Source organism: Pantherophis guttatus, chromosome 2 (assembly GCF_059756535.1).
Source record: "Pantherophis guttatus breed Tessera chromosome 2, ASM5975653v1, whole genome shotgun sequence".
NCBI lineage: Eukaryota > Metazoa > Chordata > Lepidosauria > Squamata > Colubridae > Pantherophis > Pantherophis guttatus.
The window spans coordinates 152,984,378-153,006,661 of NC_142064.1; the positions used below are offsets into that span (position 1 = coordinate 152,984,378).

General features: G+C 42.9%; 1 protein-coding gene across 2 annotated transcripts; it reads right to left on the minus strand.

The window, feature by feature from the left end:
* Positions 1-206: 206 nt before the first annotated feature.
* CDC42EP4 (CDC42 effector protein 4) lies at positions 207-20,279 on the minus strand. 2 transcript variants are annotated; one of them, XM_034412729.3, is made up of 2 exons: positions 20,001-20,279; positions 207-1,424 (listed from the first exon to the last, which is right to left on the minus strand). In XM_034412729.3, exon 2 carries the CDS (start codon positions 1,314-1,316, stop codon positions 291-293), a length of 1,026 nt encoding a protein of 341 aa, XP_034268620.2. In that variant the 5' UTR covers positions 1,317-1,424; positions 20,001-20,279; the 3' UTR covers positions 207-290. The 2 variants fall into 2 exon arrangements, with proteins under 2 accessions (XP_034268620.2, XP_034268621.2); XM_034412730.3 differs by having other exon boundaries at positions 19,899-20,120.
* Positions 20,280-22,284: the final 2,005 nt, after the last annotated feature.

Below are 22,284 nucleotides of genomic sequence, written 5' to 3' on the forward strand. Positions count from 1 at the left end.
TCCTAGCAACCTACTTTAGGCATCCCTATGAACATAGGAATAAATTATTTAAAATATACAGAACACCATTTATATGTGATTTCCAGCTTGACCCTTGCGATAACCCCAAATGGGGAAGAAAAAAACCCAACAACTTTCCAGCAGCCTGTTTAAGAAAATAATGATGAAATCTGCAGCCTAAGAAGGCTGGCAAAAGCATTTAACACTTTTTTTTTTCTCTTCGTATCGTGCTGTTTATTCCAGATTCAACTGCATTTTCTCCTTCAACTCAAAGGGAGTATACGGCTTTTTTATACTCTTATCTCATCATCTTCCTCATCCATGAAAGAGAACTCTTTCTCTGGCTGTTTCACAAGGTTATGCCTCCCATTACTCGGAAGGCTGTGGCTGGGTCCTTTAGAGGCTAAGCTTCGCTGTTCCTCCCCCATGGACACACAGCTGGAGACCGAACTGCTGTCTATTGTCGTACGACTGGTGACGCTGCGAGCCGATCCAGGACTGTAAGTGACTACTCGGTGGCCATCATTTTGAATCACAGAATCCAAGACAAGTTTGCTTTCGTGGCTAAACCACCGGGCTGCTGATGTCTCTGTGGAGCCAGTTTCCCTTTGGGGATCCTCCGCTCCATGATAACCAGAGTCCTCTTGTTCCCACAAGTCCTTATCCATAATGCTCAAGACGTCCCCTAACATGGAAGGTCCCAGATCAATATGGAAAGAAAGGATGGACTCGGCATGCTTCATGCCGTAGCTGTCCTTGGGGATGACTAAAGGCAAATCAGTCACATCCCCAAAATCACGCTCTTCCAAGCCAGGACTGTAGGGTTTGGAGTTGAGGACTTCAGCAGCACCATTTGTGTGTTTCTCTTCGAGGATATTCTCCTCGGGGCCTTTCTTCACAGGGCTGGAGGAGAGGCTCTTAGGTAGCTGCTTCCTGCCACTCTTATCTGCTTCCTTCTCCGTGAGTTGCGGTAGGGATACTGCATTCTTCACAAAAATCGCTGAATCCCTCAGAGAGCCCAGCATGTCCCTCCGGTCACCACGTGTCACAGAATGAGACCGCTTGCTGCTGCGAAACCTCCGTGAGAGCAGGCCAGGCTTCGAGAAGGAACCGGTCTCCTCCGTAGCTTCCTGTTCTCCCTCCCCACCCTTGCTAGTGAGGAAGGAGGTATCTCCAAAGGCGTCCCCAGCCCGACCCACATGCATGGTGTGACGGAAATCGCCAAGAGGAGCGCTGATCATCTCAGTTGTCAGATCAGCCCGAGACCGGCGTTTAGGATTAGCAGAGTTTGTCACTAGCTGCTTCAATATAGGCATTTTTGTGAGAAGTGTGAACTTCGATCACACGTAGATCAAAGAATATTTCTGTAGTCCCTCAGGAAGTCCTCAAACTTCTTTTGGCCTTCTAATATTCCAAGCCTAAAACTTTAAAAAGAGAGAAATGTTACAACACAGCTGAAGAAAAGAAATGCCAACTTCATTTTCGAAACTATATGAGAAGCAATTTCTTGCTTCCCTAATCTTTCATTTTTATCATTGGCAAGACTATTTTGGAAGATTGATAGCTGAACATTCTTACAAGGCCGCTGTTCTCTCTCCTGTGGACAGATACTCCTCAACCTACAACCACAATTGAGCCCAAAATTTAAGTGAGTTTTGCCCCGTTTTACCATTTTTCTTGCCATAGTTGTTACGTGAACCACTGCAGTTGTTACGTTAGTAATTAATTGAATCAGACTGGCCCATAGAGTTTGCTTTGTCAGAAGGTCCCAAAAGGGGATCAAATGACCCCGGGACACTGTAACCATCATAAATACATGCCAGTTGCAAAGTGTCCAAATTTTGATCACGTGAACATGGGGATGCTGCAATGGTCATCAGTGTGGAAAAACGGGTTGTAAATTACTTTTTTTTAGGGCTGTTGTAACTTCGAACAGCCAGTAAACAAATGGTTGTAATCAAGGACTACCTGTACTAGAGATAGAGATTTTTTTTTTTTTCAGAAATCCTTCCCTAAAAAAGGGATCCCTGGCTGATTATGCTTTACAATGTGAATAAGACTACAGGACTGCAGTTTAAGATCTCAGTGGCAGTGAAGACTCTGTAATCATGATTCAACATGGGCATTAAACACTAACTCACCACCTCTCTTGCGGAAATCTGTTCCTTTCTTATTTACTTGGAAATAGGATTTGCATCAGTGGTGAAAACAATTTTTTTTTTACTATCGGTTCTGTGGGCGTGGCTTGGTTGGTGTGGCAGGGGAAGGATACTGCAAAATCTCCATTCCCACCCCACTCTGGGGCCAGCCAGAGGTGGTATTTGCCAGTTCTCCAAATTACTCAAGATTTCCGTTACCAGTTCTCCAACTGCTCAAAATTTCTGCTACCGGTTCTCTCGAACTTGTCAGAACCTGCTGGATTTCACCCCTGATTTGCATGCTGCATAGCAATCTGAGAGCAAATACAGATTTAAATGCCCATTATGTCCTAAGGAGAGCTGAGGTGTATGCTCACAAGAGAGCTGAAGAATCCTTAAGACATGCTTTCCTATTCTTCTCTCTCTAATGTACACATCTGCTCATTCATTTGTGAACCTCTCCATTTTTAGTACCTAATTTCCCCTGAAAGAATAAGTTTGTCTCACAGATTAAGTATTTCCCCAATTTTTGTGTCTAAAAGGCAATCTTATTCAAAAAGATTTGGCTGCTACTGAGATTAACTATTTTGCCAGTACCTTTAGCCATAAATTGTTACATTCAAAATACTGTTTTTCAGACATATTCCTTCTGCCTTGCTCTGTGGGTAAAGTGGTTTTACAGATATTTTAATAGGCCTGACCTTACAACAGAGGTGTATCAGTTAGGTAGCATGGGCTCCTATTGGATAATGCCAGTGTTATCATTTATGGTAATATTTCCACCACATACTATGCCTAGTGCTGCTCATATAGCCTTTTATTATGTAAACTCTCTTAGGATGGCTTAAGACTGCATGGAAAGCTTTGATTTATTCTACATACTAACTTCTTAAAATTGCTTCAATGTTTAAAATTTTGTAATTTTTTTTTTTTAAAAATATGTACTCTTCCCATTCAATCAGTCTGTCTTTAAAAAGGATGGGTGACTAGAACAGGGGTGTCAACCTCGTGTCATCACTGTGGCGTATCAAAACTTTCCCCCCTTCGCTAAAATGGGTGTGGCCATGATCAGAACATGACACATCCAGCCTGCGGGCCGGTACTTTGACAGCCCTGCCCTAGAACAATAAGTTCCAGAACAGAAATGTTGCTGGTAGCAAATATAGACTTGCATCAAGAGATGGAAAAAGCATACATAGTTGATGGAGAAATCATCCTAGACCTCAGTCAGTTAGTGGAACTGGAGATACTTGCTACAAGTGGAGTGACGGTTTGATCCACTACTTATAATAAGCTATAAGTAGTGGATCAAACCATCACTCCACTTGTAGCAAGTATCTCCAGTTCCATTTAAGCAGTTCATGCAAGGCATCAATTATGGGCAGTCCAATTGACAAGAATCAATCCTATGTTTTTTGTTTTTTTTTAAAAAAATGGTAGCAACCATAAACAGATAATAATGGTCCGATGCAGCTTAGCATTTGGGGATTAAATTAATTTGAAAAGAGAACCGTCACTTAAAGATAAGAGCGCAAATAAAAACAAGTGTCAATCCATAAACTAAGTGGATTAATGAACAACATTATGCCACTCTTCTAGCCTCATTTCAGAAGGCAGGGAAAATGAAGTACAGCAAGTAATTATACAAAGCACACTCCATAATAAGTCAAATAATCAGTGTCTGAAACGGATATCTAGCAATATCCGAGTGGCGCAGCAGACTAATGCTACTGTTAAAGGTAGTATTTAGCTTCCAGCTGCCTGCAATTACTGCGAGTTCAATTCTCACCAGGCTCAAGGTTGACTCAGCCTTCCATCCTTTCTAAGGTAGGTAAAATGAGGACTCAGTTTGTGGGGGCAATAAGCTGACTTTGTATAAAATATACAAAAGTATGAAGACTATTGCTTAATGCCTTGTAAGCCGTCCTGAGTCTCCGGAGAAGGGCAGCATATAAATCAAAATAAAATAAATAAATAAATAAATTTAACCAAAGATTGACCATTATCTTCCATTGTGCTTATTAATAGCAGTGTTGCCAGTTTGTTCAGAACTACATTCCACAGGTCCTTCTTTCCAGATTAAATACTATCATCTAGTGGCATTTAGGATCTGTGTAGCATCTCCACATACTTGTTCTTCTGTTAGGCCTTACAGACCTGGCTCTTCCTCCAGCATTTGGAAAGAGTGGAATGGGAGCCTGTGCATGGCTTGTTGGGGGCATATCCCAGGATGATGGATGAGGCACCTTTTTTAAAAAAATCATTTTTTAATTGTTTTTTAGTTTTATTATTGTTGTGAGCCACCCAGAGCTGTGCTTTAAATGGATGGCCATCCAGATAATTCTTGTTTGCTGTTTGTTCAGCAACCATTTGAAAATACAGTGGAACTGAAAATTTATGACCTGTCCTCAAACCTGCAGCCGTCTTATAGTCACATGATCACCATCTGCAACTTTCACAGACAGCTTCTGACAAGCAAAGTCAATGAAGAAGCTGGCAGGAAGTAGCAAGGTCACGTGACATTGTGCTTAACAAACATAGGTGATTTGATTCACAACCACAAGTGAAACTGGCGTTGTAAGCTGGGTTGTCATGTCAGGCGAGTGGCGTTTTACTTTACGATCACATTGCTTAGCGACAGAATTGCCAGTCCCAATTGCAGTTGATACGTAAGGATACCTGTACAAATCTTGTAAATAAATAAAACCCACTTTGGTGTAGCCAGAGCCAGACTTAAGTGAGATAAAAGTTTCCATCTGTGCCCATCCAAATCACATCTTTTTTCAATCCTGAAAGAATGCCTGAAACAGGTTAGCCAAATTGTGTCAGAATACAAGTAAGATCACTCATGTTAGTCACTTCTAACCTCCCTGTTAGATGTAAATCCTGCTTAATCCCTGTTTTGATCAGGTATGCTGCTCTGAAAGTGACACACACAATAGGTGAACATCCCACATCTGTGGAAGATACACTGCCATTTCCTCCCAAGTGATTTAGCCTGCCTGTGGTTGTCATTTCGTCAAATTGGCCATGTGTGTATTACCTGAACATGCCCCACATTACTACTTTAGGAGTAGCCCTGAAGAGCAAGAAATGGTACTCTGGAACTTGCTAATTATTCTGAACTGTTCAGAGGGTTCTGTCTCCTTAACAAAGCTTGAGAGCAAAAAGATTGACCATTGAAAGTCACTCGTTCAGTCACATTGTAATGGTCACTGTAATGTGCCAGCTTCAGAATCTGCATTATGCAGAATCTGCATAAATGCATTGCTTTTATGATCGGAGACTAAATAAAAAGGTATGCCAGTGGGGGAAAGTGGAAATCAAAACATGTTTTCATTTCCATTAAAAATCACAAAACCATTTAAAATTTGTATTGACTTAGGGTAAGAGGCAGTTTGGTGCAAGGACTAAGGCAATTAGGCTAGAAACTAGGAGACGGTGAATTCTAGTCCTGCTTTGGATATAAAACCAGCTGGGTAACTTTGGGCCAGTTACTTTTTTTTGGCCCCAGGAAAGAGGCAGTCTGAAAACTCTTGCTAAGAAAACTGCAGAGAATCAGACATAAATGGAAGAAAATAAAAGGGGAAAGGTTAAAAGTAAAGTGTCTTGAGTAGAACTCAACATCTTACGACATGCAGTCATCTTAACAACAGTAACACATGTAAATCAGTTCCATCATTGCTTTCGTTCAATTTATTTTTTAAATTTCCCAATCCAGCCTTCCATCTAAATACTAGCTAGATATAACCAATGGTATTTAATTTTTCCAAGATCAACCAAGTTTGCTTGCCACCTGCTGTGAACCATGGGAGAAGAGAAATTCAAAACAGAATAGGCATGAAAGTAAATTTAAAAGTTGGAATTCAATTTTAAAAGTTTTCTTCTCAGCTGAGAAAAACAAGTCCTGTTAAGAAGTTGCAGACTAGGATGGACACCCTCTGCAGCATGAGCTGTCATACGTGATGCATACTTTCCCCAGGGCAAATAGGATTCTATGTAACTGTTCACAAGATATCTACTGGCAGAACGTATTTTGTGCTGTTGCTTCACTTAAAATCCAAGCTTCTACCTGTTATAGGAGGAGGGCTGGGCTTATTCAATAAAAGTCTAATACTTGGCACGGCCTCAGAAATTAGGCCTGGCAATGGGACAGGTTTCCCCAGTCATTGGGGAACAGAGCTTGAGAAAGAACTGTTCTTTTGTGCCAGTCAGAATAAATCATGCAAAGTAAGCAACATTTAGACATGGAACATCCTAGTGTGTGTTGTTTGCTTAGTATTTGGAGGTTCCAGAATTTAACTTTACTGACGCAAATCCCTGGCAGTCTCGACACATCAGAATATATATAGCTGAGGTCATAATACTCTTTATTAATACTATACAGTGGAAGGATTCAAGTTCCCCGTCACAGAATTTACTAAGCTAAGGAACCAGATTTTTGTTTTAGTCGTACCCCCAGTCTTGCTATGAAAAATGCCTTCTAATATTTAGGAGACAGTTTACAACTTGTTCTGGTTCCCGTCATGTCTCTAAAGTAGTTTGATTAGCCTCTGATCTATCGATCATGCTTGATCACACATCATTGGGCAGCGTTAGATGGCCATTGGGGAGAAAAAAAATGCTCCTTTGCTTGACCTAGCTGAACAATTTCCACTATTCATGCTTCAACAATGGCATTTTTGTTCCGGTTAACATAGCAATGAAAGCACCAGGCATGCTGGGATGCTACGAGGAAAAATATATTGAAAACTAATGATTTTTTTTTTTTTTTTTTTACAATTTCAGTCCACTGTTGTCATGTTCAATGCCATCTTAACTCAACAGAGGAGAAGCTATACTGTGAAGTTGTAAGGAATTCTGGCCTTCAAGGAATTGTAATCCTAGTCCGTATCTATTATATGGCCTTCTTAAAGAAGCAGTGTTGGTGCAAGTTAACTAAAACAGAGGCGTTGATTTCTCTGGTCAGTAGTGCTTTTGTATACAGTACATGCCCTGGCTTTCTGTAATAGAAATTCTGATCTTGCCTAAAAATACAGCTGGAACCCTGCTACTTCATATGAATTTTGGACCAAGTAGCCACTAGGCAGGAAGAATCAAAAATAACACAACAACCTTTTCTTCTTTCCCAGCAGCTGTCAATCTCTGGTCCTATTTTGAAAGAAGGATCGACTCTCATCGCTATAGGTCAGTGTTTCCTCAACCTTAGCCATTTGAAATTGTGTGGACTTCAGCTCCCAGAATTCCCCAGCCAACATAGCATAACATAGCTGGCTAGGGAATTCTGGAAGTTGAAGTCCAAGTATCTTCAAATTGTCAAGGTTGAGAAACATTGTTATAGGTAGTCCTCCACTTATGACCATTCTTTCAATGACTATTCATAATTACAGTGGTGCTGAAGCGACTTACGACCAGTCTCCAAAGCTATGGCCATTGCAGGGCCCCCCACAGTCACATAATCAAAATTTGTGCTGGCAGCCTACCTGTACTTACAACCACAGAGACACTTCAACTCCCCACATGCCTATCTTACCCTATCTATGCCCTCTTCACCCTCTGCATTCGCAGCCCCTGCCTCCCTAGCTGCCCTCTGCCCTCTTCTTTCTCCTGCTGCTGGCCAAGCATGCCTGGTCTGGCCTGAGCCTTCTGGGAGGCAGCTGCTGGCTGCGTGAGGCTTTCTTCCCAAGGTTTCCCAATGAGACCAGGCGGATGGCCTCCTAAGCTAGCAGCTCTCTTGCAAAGTGGCACACCTCGTCAACAATAGAAGCAAGAAGACAGAGGTCAGTTGGGATGGCAGAGCACAGGTCAGCACAGGCCTCAGAGTGCAGGGTGGCGAGGCTACTATGGCTGGGACTGGGATGGGCTGGCTGAGGTTTCCTGGGACAGCTGGCACTTTCTGCCATGCAGAAAAGGGCAGAGATGGGAGAGAGAGGGAGGTGGATAGGGTGAGCTGAAGCAGAGGCAGTTCCTTACTTTACCTGAGCTGGGAAGGAAAAAAGCCAGAGTGACCTAGTTTGGGGTGTGTCTTTCCTTAGCCACCCACAGTTTTTGTGTCAATGGGGAGTGCCAACACCAAGCAATGTGGTTGTATGTCGGGCTTTATAGTCACATTGCTCAGTGATGGAAATTCTGGTCCCAACTGTGGTCATAAGTCAAGGACTATCTGTATTTACTTCTTTCTATTATCTATTCTAATTCTCATTAATTAGAGACAACTCCAGCCAACCGGCTCTCATCATGAAAGCTAGCAAGCCATTGTTATTACTGCCATTTCGTTTTCAATGCAGATCTTTCTGCTGGCCAGCTAAAAACATGATGTAATCGAGATTTTCCAATGCAGAGAAGCAGGGAGTAATAGTGGGTGCAGCCTCTTATATGCAAGGTTGAAAGACATTTCTCAGAATTGATTGCTTTCTTAGACATAAGCTCAGGAGAAGCCAAATGGAGCTTTTTAATGGCCTGCAGTAGCTTCGCTCTTACCCATTAAAAGTCAATAAAGGCAAAGAATATGCATACATATCAGGTTGGGATGGATCCAGCGCATTCACACTCACCATTATAATCTGCCCTTTAAGAGTGAGTTGGCAGCAGGAGAGAGATAGCTATAAAAAAGACAGACTGTCTAGGGCCTTCTGCTGAGGCAGCATTTCCCAATTCAACCTCAGGTGATTCTTCAAAAGAGAATCCCCCAGCAACATAAATCTAGATATAGAGCAAGTCAAATCACTGGATCATGCAGCACATATGCATCAGTTCAGAAGTAGCCAAGGCATTTACTATATTAGCTTTCCCCAACCCAGCCCTTGCCAGATATCTTGGACTATGAATCCCCAAATCCTCAAGACAGGCACTGATGATTCTGGGAGTTGTAGTCCAGGACATCTGGAAAGGGGCAGGTTGGGGAAAGCTAAACTATATAGAGGAGAAGGAGAATGCTCAGGGTTGTTATCTAAATTCAGAATATTGTTTCAAGGCGATGAGCCCATGTCTTTCCAATAAGGGTTTTATCACTAATCAATAAGTAGATTTTTTATTGGTATAATAGAGACTAAAAATCCTTTCCGATTCATATTTAAGTCATAATAGTGTGTTTTACCAGCTTTGGTGCTCCACTGTACAAGTGATACAATTTTTTAGGTGGCTGTAACTGATTAGTAAATGGTTTAAAACATTCTGCTATTCTTGATAGTAAGATAGAAATTTACGTATAACAACTTTTTGGAACCCATGTGACTTGTAGATGATGATGGGGAAAAAACAAACAGGATACATACATGCATAATACTTGCATAATGCTTTTGATAAGTGTGATACAATGATCACAACAATATTTTTAAGTTATTGTAATGGAAAGCAGGAGAACCTGTTTGGTATAGTGTTTGAGGCACACCAGGCTAGAAACTGGGAGATTGTGAGTTCTCGCCTTAAGTGACAAGATATGGCTCAAACTAGATCAACCACACAGAGGATCAAATTAGTTACTCAAAGCAAAAATTATGCTAGCTAGCCCTGTAATCTCTCCCAGAACGGGAAAACAAGCCTTGATTGCATTTGAATATTCACCCAGCACACATGGCTTGATGGAGGAAAGGAGTGGGATAGAGTGTATAAGAATGGCTATGATCTAAGAGCCTTAGGAAAGGCAATACTGGCATTGGGAAATTTTGCCCCATTTTACGACCTTTCTTGCCACAGTTGCTAAGTGAATCACTGCAGTTCTTACGTTAGTAACACAGTTGTTAAGTGAATCTGGCTTCCTCATTGACTTTGCTTGTCAGAAGGTCACAGAAGGTGATCACTGGGACACTGCAAGCATCTGAATTTTGATCACATGATTGTGTGTGTGTGGGGTGCTGCATCAATAAGTGTGAAAAATGGTCATGTCACTTTTTTCAGTACTGTTGTAACTTCGAACAGTCACTAAACAAACTGTTGTAAGTTGAGGACTACCTGGATAGCCTAGCTGCAACATGAGGAATGCTGCAGATCGTTTGAAATATGCTGTTTTATTTTACAGAAGATTGGCTTGAAAAATATGGTCCACATATGAGTGAAATATGGAGCTTTTATGCTACTGCATAAAAACTAACTTGGGAACTGAAACACACCACCACAGTTATCAGAGACCCTTTGAGCTCAATATCCTGTTTCCCACAGTTGGCAACCAGATGCCCCTGGGAAGCTCACAAGGATGTGATCATGGGAACCCACCTCTCCAGCTGATTTCCTCTGACCATTGGCTTTGGGCGGCAGCTGTTCTCTCTCTCTCTCTCTCTCTCTCTCTCTCTCTCTCTCTCTCTCTCTCTCTCTCTCTCCCCCTCTCCCTCTCCCTCTCTCTCTCTCTGGAATGTGCCCAAACAATCCAAAAGAATTAGCAAAAATTGCTTCCAGAAGAATCACCTTACAGAAACATAAGACGATCCTTATATTGTTCAGCAGACACTCAAAATATGAATTTTGTCTACCTTTCATCAGTGATCATATCAGAATATTCTTTTGGAACCAAATACTTCACACCCTCACTTTTTCAATTACACTGAAATCGCATTTTCTTTATTTCTTCATCTTCAGTCTTAACATACTAAATTATTCTTTTAGTGTACTATCAAACCACTTTTGGAGGAGCCATGTTTAGACACTGAAGTGCTCATTGCAAACAAAGGTCCTACTTGTAGCCAAAATAAACATCTGAGCCATGGCAATGAACAAGCTACCAGGGAATCCTGGCAACGGTCACATTTGGCCACAAAACATTCCTACATTATAGACTCATGTTGAGGGCCTGAGGCTGGGCGTACTCACCTTGCATACAAAGTGTGGCTCTATCTTTGGCAGACAGTCCTATTTAAAATTAACTGAGGAACTAGCACTGGAATAAAACCTTATCACCTTCATTATGCTATATATTCACATTCATGAAAACTGCAACATTATTCTCCCAATCATGACCAGCAAATTCATATTCAGTGCCCTAAAATGTATCTTTGCAGGAAACCACATTCTCTACAGAATAAAAGGTTCCTGGAAGATAAGCGCAGCCCTCTGTGTTTATCCATATAAATGAAGGGCATAAGAAGCCCAGGTACTGGATTTTCCCTCACTTTAAACTTTCTCAGAAAAAAGAGAATTCTTAGTTAGGATGACTACACCCGGTATTAGTTCTTCTGTTTCCTCCCACCAGGAGGGGAGCACAAAACTACATCTGTACCACAATGAGGACCATGTCATCAGGAAGCCACTAAACTCTGTACCTCAGTTGAGGGGCTCACTACGATTCCTGGATCTTCCTGACAGCTGTTTCCTACTGACCTGCAAGGAGGAATGTTAACCTGTACGCAGCTTCTCCTCTTTGACTTCTGGGAAATAATGCAGACTGGGTACACACACACACACACACAGGCAAGCAGATGTGAAATGGCAAGTAAACAGCAATGGGACTATTAATCTCATCCCCTCCCATATTGCTCACCTAGAAACCAGGAGCCTGTGAGTTCTAGTCCCGTTTTAGGCATGAAAGCCAGTTGGCTGTTCTTGGGCAAGTCACTCTCTTTCAGCCCAACCCATTTAACAGGGTGATTGTTATAGGGAAAATAGGAGGAAGAACTATTAGGTATGCTCACCGTTTTGAGTTATTTATAAAAAATATAAATAAACCTATCAATAGAAGTAGATTTTCAATAATACAGTAGGTACATGTGTCTCATCCTGTTCACAAGAAAGCATATCTATCTAATCTTTGCTGTTTAAGTAAACAACCTTAGCGATGGGTTTACCTCCTCTTAGGCCAGACTTTTTCCATTAGAAATTAACTTTGCTACATGTTTGCTGTAATTCAGCAACTGAATGCATGACTAGAAGGGCCTGGGAGGAACACGTTGGATCACAAGGCAGCACTCTGTGGGATGAAAAGGTTATTAGAGCTGAGCTTTGATCAGTTAGCAGAACACAGATTAAACCTTATTTGGTCACAACCCTTCAAACAATCTTCTAAAAACGGCAGACAGAGGGGTTAACAATGTCCTTTCTCTTGTCTCTTTTAACATATGCTGCCAATTCCAGAATATTCTTATAATAGGCCTCCCTTTTCTCTTTGGTACCCATAATTTAAGTAGGAGTAGTTTTTAGCTTGTGGCAGGATTGTTAATATCTAGTTTCGTCCTAAGTGAGCCAATGAATCTTTTTCTATTGATAGAGATTTTACTACTGTACTTTCTTCTCTTTTCAAAGCCCAATATTTCTTTAATTTGTAGGTTAAGGCCTGGATCATGAAACCTACCCTTTGATTAGAATTCTTGCTGGACTAGTTGAAAAAAAAAATACCCGGACTAGTTACACCCATCTTCCAACACTAAATTTAAACTAGCTTGTCCCTCAGGAATCCTCTTCAGAAGACAGAAAAGACCAGAGGACCAGAATAGGTATGAAATACCCTCTTCATGAGGAGCTGAAATGAAGATGGCAACAAGAACTTCACCAAGTACTACTACAGGCTAGAATTTCAAAGAGACAAACTCTGCAAACAAAGTTCCCTGATGGGTTATTGGGAGAACTAAGGGGAAAAGCTGCCAAGCAGTGAATGTTAAAACTATCCCTTTCTCTGCAGCAAAACTAGCCATCTCTTGTCACAGTTCAGCAGAACCATGATCCAATTCATCGGTTACAAATGTTTTAATTATATTGAAACTGTTTTCTACCTCTATTCACATGTGGAAGACTAGTTCCACTTTGAAGGTCCTGAAAAAAGTGATTTCCCTTTATTGAGGATGAATAGTCAAAATCCAATTAAACCTCACCACAATGCAAGACATGGTTGCATTTATTACTGGTTTCTCCATCCAGGCAGTTTTAAAATATTCTGATTGTTATACATCAGGAATACAATAAAATACCTTCAGGATGTAAATTTCCATTTAGGAAGGAAGCTTTATAGATGGTATGGACTTAACAATTCACCTAACACTGTTCATGTTGGTTGGGGTTTATAAGAGCTATAATCCTAAAATGCCAGTTTTTCCATCCATGCTCCCCCAACTGTTCTTTCTATAAAATATTTTTTTTCTAATCATCTAGTGCAGCAACCTTGAGCTTATTCAAACCAGAACAAAATTTTAGCCTTAAAAAATTGAAAGATGCACTTTTTTCCCTCATCACTATATTTAATTATAAAACCTAAACTGTCCTTAACCTTAACCCAATAACTAGTACACAAATTCACATAAGTGTTCTTGCAGTCAACACTATAATATCCCAGTAAAGAATCCATGAACGATATTAATCCTGTAAATTTATCAGGACACAAACCTTAAGTTTTATCTATCTATACTAGTATTCAGTAGTAGGTAGAATGAATGAACCTGGTGTTATCTATTCCAGTCGTCACTAACCTTTCAGATGTCAGGGACCACTAAATTCATAATTTTAAATCCTGCGGACCATTAATATGATCTGCGTAATGACCAGATGGGTGTGTATGTGTGTGGGTGGGTGGCTAGGTGGTCATGTGACTGGGTGGGCATGGTCAACTCGATGTCACTCACATTGAGGGGTGCCTCGATGGCCTCTACTCGCCCCTCTCCTCCCAGCCACTCCTATAGCCTGCCAGCCTGGGCTCCTTAGAGCCCCAACAGGAAGCAGTTGTTAGAGCTAAGCAGCCACCATGAGAAGGTAAAACAGCTGGATCAGTTCAAATTGGATCTGACAGAGAAGGAGGCTCAGCAGAAGCACCTCACTGAGGACTATGAGCATAGGCTTTCCAAGCAGATGGGAAGACCTGCAGGAGTGCAAGGCCAGGTACGGCACCTGAAGGCTCAGTGGGCTGAGATGGTCGGCCAATTTCAGGCCATGATGCAGTCCCACTGGAACAAGGCCATCCGGCTCTTCGCCACCAGTGGTACTTCTCTCGAGCCTATGCCCAAGGCCCCACACCAGGAGGCTAAAGCAGACCCCAAGTCAGAATTTCTGCCCCCCTCCAACCCGCACAAAAAGACTCCAAAGGAGGAGACTCTCTGCAGCAATACAAACATTCATTGCATGTATCCAGCCAGAGGCCATAGTGTGAGGACCCCTGATTTAGTGCAATATTAAAAATGCAAATAATTTTTCTGCGGACCACCAAAATTTTCTCGCGGACCACCAGTGGTCCACGGACCACCAGTTGGTGACCAATGATCTATTCCACCTAAATACAAACCTCTACATTGTGGTCCAGAAAAGGAAAGCTTCTAATGTTTCAAAGTTTGATTTATGGATATGTCCATGCAGGGTTTTATTTCTTGCAGAGATATAAAAGCAATTTGCATGTCATTGTTCCACCATGGTTTTATCTGCCCCAGAACAGGACAAAGTGGGTGGCAGCACCTTGGTGGGTGAAATGCTACTGGTTCATACCGGTTCGGGCGAACTGGTAGTGGCGGGTGGTTCGGAGAACCGGTAGCGGTGGCAGAACGAGGCTCCGCCCGGACGTCGTTACTTCCTGGTTTTAACTGCGCATGCGCAGAAGGCTTTACATATGCGCAGAGGGTCCAAAATCGTACTTGGTGCACGCACTTCCAAATGGGTAGGGAAAGTAAGTAGATTTCACCTCTGCCTTGGTGGCCTCGGGTGATCTTAAGAAAACTCAGCATGTTTGGGTGGGAGATCACTGGAAAATCCCTGGGCTATACGTTAGACTGAGAGCTGAAAAAGCGCTCAGAATACACCTTCTATCCCAGTGCAAGATTTGGTCCCACGCATAAAGAATCATCAGAACTTTCCTGCAGAAAATTTGTTTCTATATATTGATGTCAAAACTAGCTTAGGGCAGGTTTTGGCAGGAACTAAGGAGCCTCAGTCAAAACTTCTCTAGTCAATACCAGTAGAATGGCAACATTTGCTTGGACAGAGCAAGCAGCGAAGGGGATTGTTGACTTTTGATAACAATTCAAATGATTCTGATATTACACCAGTAATGAACTACAGAACGTGTTACTCAGCAAAGTGCTGCTGTCAGCAGAGCCATTCGAAGTGACCAACCCCCCCAGGGCACAAAAAATTGCTATAGCAGGACTCACAGCTCTAGTTCAGTTGAAAACAATCAAGAGCAACCTAGGATTTACTGCCTCTCCTGGAGAGCAATTGCCCATTGTTCATTATGCACATGCAATAAACCAACATCAGTATTTAATTTAGCCCTCTTCACCAAGTTTTCCTAGGGAGGGTAACTCCATTGTAGAAAAGGCTGCTTGGCCAGCCAACCCTAGACAAAAGTCAGCCATGAAGACAAGTTTGGCTTTGGTGGAATTGTTTGAAAGGAGTCAAAGCTGAGGGTTTCCAAATTAAATTAGCCTCATTTAGGATTAGATTTATTTTCATACCATGCCTAACAGCAAAGCGTTGGCCTGATCAAAGACAGCATTTTTTAAATCAAAAGAAGCACAAGTAAGTACAAAGAAGAGCTGGGAAAACAGGGTGAGAAGGGAAAAGATTCCACTGCTTTGAAAAAGATGGGAATACATCCACTTCCCTTACACCTACTTTAGAAAGTCTTGTACCAGATAGAGGCCAAGTTCATAGGCCCCTGTGCGGTAGCTTGCTTAATAATGTTTTAAGAAACCATCACTGGCTTTACCCAAGACATTACAATGTGCATCGTGATTCATAAACCGTGCTGGCTGGATTTATATACCACACTGAGTTAAAAACACACAAACCACAGTTTAGCATGGCATGCTGTATAAACCAGCTGGTAAGAAAACTCCAATTCACAGCTATACTTATATCCAACCATGGGCACTTTTTAACAGCAGTCTAGAGAGTCACAACACAAAAGGATTGTGTTCTTCCTAGAAGATATTGTGTTTATATGAAAGAGACACAAAAAGTATATGTGTGTGTTTGTAAGATATATTGAGTCCACCTATCATGCTACATCATAATGCAAGTTTATTCACCTTGGCATATGGTGTTACATGAATCTAATCACTATAGTGCCTAACTACTTATCATATTGTATGAATTCATATAATTATAATGGTTTAAGCAAACAGCTTTACAAATCACAGATGCATGAAATCAGTACCTGTAAGCCAGGGGTGTCAAACTCAAGGCTTGGGGGCTGGATCCAGCCCACTGGATGCGTAGATCTGGCCCGTGGGTCTGTCCTGGAAACAGCCAAGGACTGGCCTGTGGTGCCTCTGCCAGTGAAAATGGAGCTTGGGAGGGCCACACAGGGCCCTCTTGAGCTCCCTTTTCACTGGCATAGTTGTAGGAGGCTTTTGCAGCCAAAAATAGAGCTTGGGAGCCTGTTTTCTCTGGTAGAGTATCATGGGCACCACCACAGGCGCCCCTGACATCAGTGATGTCGAGCTGGCCACCTTGGCCACGCCCACCCCACCCCTCTGAGATCAAACACAACCCTGATGCAGCTCTCAATGAAATCGAGTTTGACACCCCTGCTGTAAGCTAACACGTTGCTGTTGTGTTGGTTCTATCATTGATTGTTTCTGCTTAATATAACTTTTTTGAGGAGATAAACAAATCTATTGCTCCTCAGGACTCTGCACAGGGAGAAATTGGGTATCAGCATCAATTCAGTCCTTATTTACCTAGATAATTTTTGCACAGCTATTTTCAGTAACCTATGCAAAAACCACCACTTAGAACAGAAGCCACACAGGTAGTCTCCAAGATTGCTTTTCACCCTGAGGGGTAGCTAAGCTTCTTTTAAACAATTTGTTTGAATTCTTATTACCTACTGGAAGCTCTAGCCACAAACATGTTGGGATTCAAACCCATTATCTAAATTGCTTTAAAGGCCTTACTTCTACCCAAGTTGCTAGAGGAAAGAAAAAGCTTCACAAGTATAAATGACTTAAGTTGAAAGACCAGTTTCCTCTGTTGCTGAAGAAGACTTTATTCTCAACTACTTCATACAATTATTAGAGCTATGAATTCCAAAAGAAGTGGCCAGAATTAGCACAGATGAATGTTCCAGATTTTTAGACTAGGAACTCTTGCTACCTTACTGTAACTATTGTAATTAAGTCCTACTAAATATTAACTTCTTAAATACTAGAAAACAATAGCATCAGTGTTGCCAAGGAGGAACAAACTTATAATATTTACCTAAAGGAAATACTACTTCTGTTCTCCCAAATAATTTACGTAACAAACAATGACTTTTTCTTTTCAAACTTCCATTTTTACAAAGGGAACATTCTAAATTTAGGATCCTGTTCCTTTTGGGTACAATATGGTAATTTTGAGATGTGGCTCCAAAATCAGTCATGGTTCTTCCACCCATTCTAAGCAATTTCCTTCATGAAGAGTTCTCAAAATTCACAAGCTTGTTGTAGTTTTGTAAAACTTTAACTGTCTGTTCCTTTCAAGAAACAACTAAGTTTCCAGATATTAAACTGAGGAAGTAATTCAGCCAAAATTCCAGCAAGCAGCACACATTCCATAGAATAATGCTACTAGCCTCAGTGGACTTTACTTCTGTGTAAGCATAACATGTACCCAGACTACATATCAGCAAAACTTTGAGAAAACATAATGCAGTTATATTAAGTTCTTAATTGTTATGCATTAAAGAAGTTTTAACCATTCCATAACTCCCAACTATTTAGAGAGCAAGAATATACAGTTCACTGGTAAAGTGAGACAACAACCCACTTAATATTTAAATCATTCATTAGCATTCTCTTTGACCACATGCGTGGGTTGTACATGTGTGTGCATGCCAGAAGAAGCCCAGATAAATCATTATATCCCGGTATTACTGGCCTAAGTATCTGCCAAACCCTGCCAGCACACTGAAAAGAGCATCCCTTTTCCGGCATAGATCGCATATAGTGCCTTGCAAACTAAGCATGCTGCCTTAGTTTCTAAGAGCTAGGAAAGATCCTCTTGGAACCAGCCTCAAAAACTTTTAAGCTCTGGTTAAGGAGACAAGTTTATCCTTGTTTCTTGCTGGAATGGATCGAAAGAAGCTGCACAACAGAGCCACTCACAGAGAACTTGGCAAAGCCACTTGAAATTTAAGCAAAGCAAAGGGAAGAAGAGTGAAACCCTAGCCTCGTTCCTTTTGTCAGGAATTCCAATTCAGAGCTCTTTGTGAAGCTGCAATTTCAATACCATTTGGAAGAGAATTTCAATACCGTGGACCAGAGAGGCAGAAATCCTTGTTCACCGGGCACCTTGAAACAATCAAGAGGGCTGCAATCCGAGCATGTTAAAAAAAGGAAAATAAACGAAGGGGGTTGGGTGGGGAAGGGGTTGCAGTGCAAGTTGCAAAGAACAAGCAAACGAGAGAGAGACAGACCTCTCAACTGCTGCTCTAATAGGTGTTTAGTTGATTCAATGGACTTTTTGTTGATTTTATATAGGGGCTGATAGCGCTACCCCGTCTCCAACGTTTGGCCGCAGTTAATCCTTCACGCCGCTCACTGCCTTTTTCTACTGGAGACAGGGAGGGAAAAAAAAAAAAAGCTCAGGAAATGTCAGAGCCAGACCACAGCTTTCCCTTGAGCGCATTCCCCTCAAGGCTGTTTTCTCCCTTTTAAACCTGACCTCCTTTTCCAAAGAGGCATCGGGCTATCATCCGGAAGGAACAATCTCCTTCCCCTCCTTGGATCCACACAAGGCAGAAGCCCCCACTCCCCCTTCGCGTCCGCCCGTCAGCACAGCGGCTCTTTTTTTTTTCCTACCCCCCCACCCGGCCCCCTCTGGCCATTAAGAGATCATAAGGGGGGGGGGGGCTTAACAAACGACCCTCTCTCTCCAAGTGTATTTCCACCTCTGGGCAAATCCCGGGATCGACTTCTTCAAGGGCGTCAACTCTTCCCCCGAGGATCGCACTTGGCTCTCAGCTTTACACACACACACAACCAACACAACGCGCACCCGGCGACGAACCATAATGGAGAGCCGCTCCATCCAAATCACGGGATCTTAAGAAAGACAAGATTTATTGCTTTTTTTTGTTTGTTTTTTTGGTCGTCGTCCTCCCCCCTCCGCCCCCTCCCCTCCCCCCCACGGGTCTGGAGACAATAGAACAGCTGCCGTTTCCCGAAACAAAAAGGAGCCCAACGCTACCTGGAAGGGCTCCCACGCTTGGTTTTTTTTTTTTTTGTGTGTGTGTGTGTGTTTTTTTTTTTTTTTGCAAAAGCGACCCGAACAAGAGGAACAGCCGCCGCTTTTCCCAGCAGCGGTGCCCGAATGCAAAACAAAGCGCCGCGAGTCCGGGTGCCCTTCCCGTCTGTTCCCCCACTACTAGCCGTCTCTCTCGGCCACCCTCCCTTTCCTACCCTCCCTCCCTCTCTGGGACTGGGATGGGGGGGAGGGGAAGGGCCATCAAAGGGACGCTGACAAGACACTCCCGGCGAGAGGGCGAAGCGGCCCCGCTGCCAGAGCCCAGGCGCCTGCCGCCGATTGGGAAGGAGCGGCTTTTACAATTTGCACGCCTCGTCTCCCGACCGGAGAGATCTCCTGGAAAGGCAGGCGGGCGAGCCCCCTCCACACCCCACCCCGCTCTTTCTCCTCTCTGTTTCAGCCCAGCCTAGCCCTCCATCTCCCTCCTTGGGAGGAGGGAGGCCAGGTTCAAAGGGGATGGGAGGGTGGGGAGGGGTCTTGCAAAATTCAGAGCCTTTCCCTTCCGCGCCGGGTTCCCGCGAGCAGCCGGAGGCAGAGGCAGCCCTCTCCCCTCCGCCTTTCTCCTTTTGCTTCTGGAGGTGAAGGACGAAAAGCCCCATCGTTCCCAGCCGCCGGGGCGAGGCTACTTGCCTCGCCATGCTTCTCCAGCACACGCCCCCCTTGTCGCTCGGGCTATGCCGCCCGCCCGTCAATCAGTCAGTCAGTCCATTCCCGTCCCGCCAGGCGCTGTACCTGCAGAGGAGGATCGAGACGGCGCTGCTCTGGTCGCCGGCGCAACAGCTGAGGGGCCCCTCGGTTCGCGCAGCTCCATACCCTGCCCTGCCTGCCTTCCCCTCCGGCTTCCAACTGCTCAAACAGATCAAATTGGTCCGGCCTCCCCTCCCTGGCCGCTTTCTCCAGCGGTGATGTCATAGCGCCGGCGGTCCAATGGGCGGAGACTACGTCAGCAGCCTAGTCGAGGCCTCCTCCATTCAAAAGCGGAATTGTCGCTCCGGTCTTTCTCGGGGTCTCAGAGCCCGAAGGTAGTAGGAGGCAGGCAAGCAGGGCCTCTCCCCCCCCCCCCCGGCGCTCCCTATTGGATCTTCCCTGAAATGGAAAAGAGGGGGCGTTGGGGTACCTATTGCACCAAGCCCCCTTGCAGCGGTGCCGCCTCTGTGCAGTCATAATTTAATGGGCCACGGATTTGAAGGGGGGGGGGGAAGGGATTTGTACAACCGCTCTAAAGAAGCAAAAAGGAGTCTATGTTCCTTTTGTGTGAGCCCCGTTAGAAATCTGTATGTGGGGGGGGGGGGATGTCTTTCCAGCCAAATATTTTAGGCGTTGGACGATATTTAAATTGATTCTAAATTACGAATATCCTGAGAAAGAACAGCATAGTGATCATATAGAAAATTAAAAGCTAATATGTGGGAATAAAAATATATGGGAATAAAAAATAATTTGCTCTCTAATGCAACTTATTTTTGGCCAGGGAATTGCTGTTGGCTGAGGGAATCTTAAAAGATAGCCAGGGAATGGTGGTGGTAACAAGCTTGTTTTAAGTTGATTACTTTTTATTTTAAGGTAAGATAAGTTATCTGTCTCCAAATTGGGCCGATTCCTGGTAACATCCTGGCTGTACAGTTTCTTTGGCAGGAATATGAAAGTGGTTCACTATGGCTTTTCTCAGGATGTTTTTGACTTCCAGCCTGATTTATTTAGTAAATACGTAAAACTGACTGATTCTGTCACAATATCAAAACAATTCAAAAATACATCCCAAAAAATACAACCACAGCTTCTATAAAGAGCCTTATAACTGAGAAGGATCCTGCACCAGGATTAGCCCAAGGCCTGTAGTATTTAAAAACTCTCTTGAACAAGGTCAGGGTGGGGTAAAATGAGACACTGGTGAGTTGTTCTACAGCTCTGGTGTACCCTAAAGGTTTCCCATCTGAGTAGTAACCAGGTTTGACTCGGCCTTTCAAGATGATCCCAGTTTAGCCAGGTGCTGTCCCCTGGAGGGGAATTAACATGATTCTCCCTATGTATTTTATCATTGACTACAGGTAGTCTTCAATTTATGATCACAATTGAGCTCACAATTCCTATTGCTAAGCAAGACAGTTAAGGGAGTGTTATCCCATTTTGCAACCTATCTTGCCACAGTTGGTAAGTGCAAGTTGTTAAGATAGTAACATGGTTCTTAAGTGAATCTGGCTTCCCCATTGATTTTGCTTGTCAGAAAGTTGCAAAAGGTGATCACATAAATATATGCCAGTTGCCAAGTGTTGGAATTTTGATCACATGACTAGGGGGTTGCTGCAACAATCGTAAGTGTGAAAAATAGTCATGTCAGTTTTTCAGACCAAACTAATGACAGTAGGTAGAACAACCAGCTTTAGAACTGACAATGAAAATATAGAAGTGATGGAAAACCTCTGCCTTTAGAATCAACCATCAACTGTAAAGAAAAAAGCAGACAATAAATGCGTTGCAAATTAGCACTCAGTACAGCAGCCAGGAAAGCTTTGGAAAAGATACTCAAATGCCACGAAACGTCTATACCCACAAAGATCAGAATCATGCAAGCCATGGTATTCCTTGTGGCACTGTATGGAAGCCAAAGTGGAACTTAAAGAAGTAGGACAGAAAGAGTATTGATGCTTTTGAAGTTTGGTGTTGGAAATACTCCTAAGAAAATTTAATAGACAGCCAAGGAAAATATACAGATGGACCATTGAACAAATCAAGCCATGGTTCTCATTTGAGGCAGAAATGACCAAGTTCGAATTACCCTACTTTGGGCACATTATGGAAAACCTAACTCTCTGGAAAAAGGGAATTCTGGGAAAGATGGAAGGAAAGAGGTGAAGAGGATGACCAGCAGCAAGGTAGATGGACTCAGTTAAGAGGTGATGATTGCACTCTTGAGAGATATTAATGGCCAGGTTAGAGACAGATTGTTCTAGAGAAAATATGTGTAGTCACTAGAAGTTGAAAGTAACTGGATAGGACATAATCAGTCATGTATTTT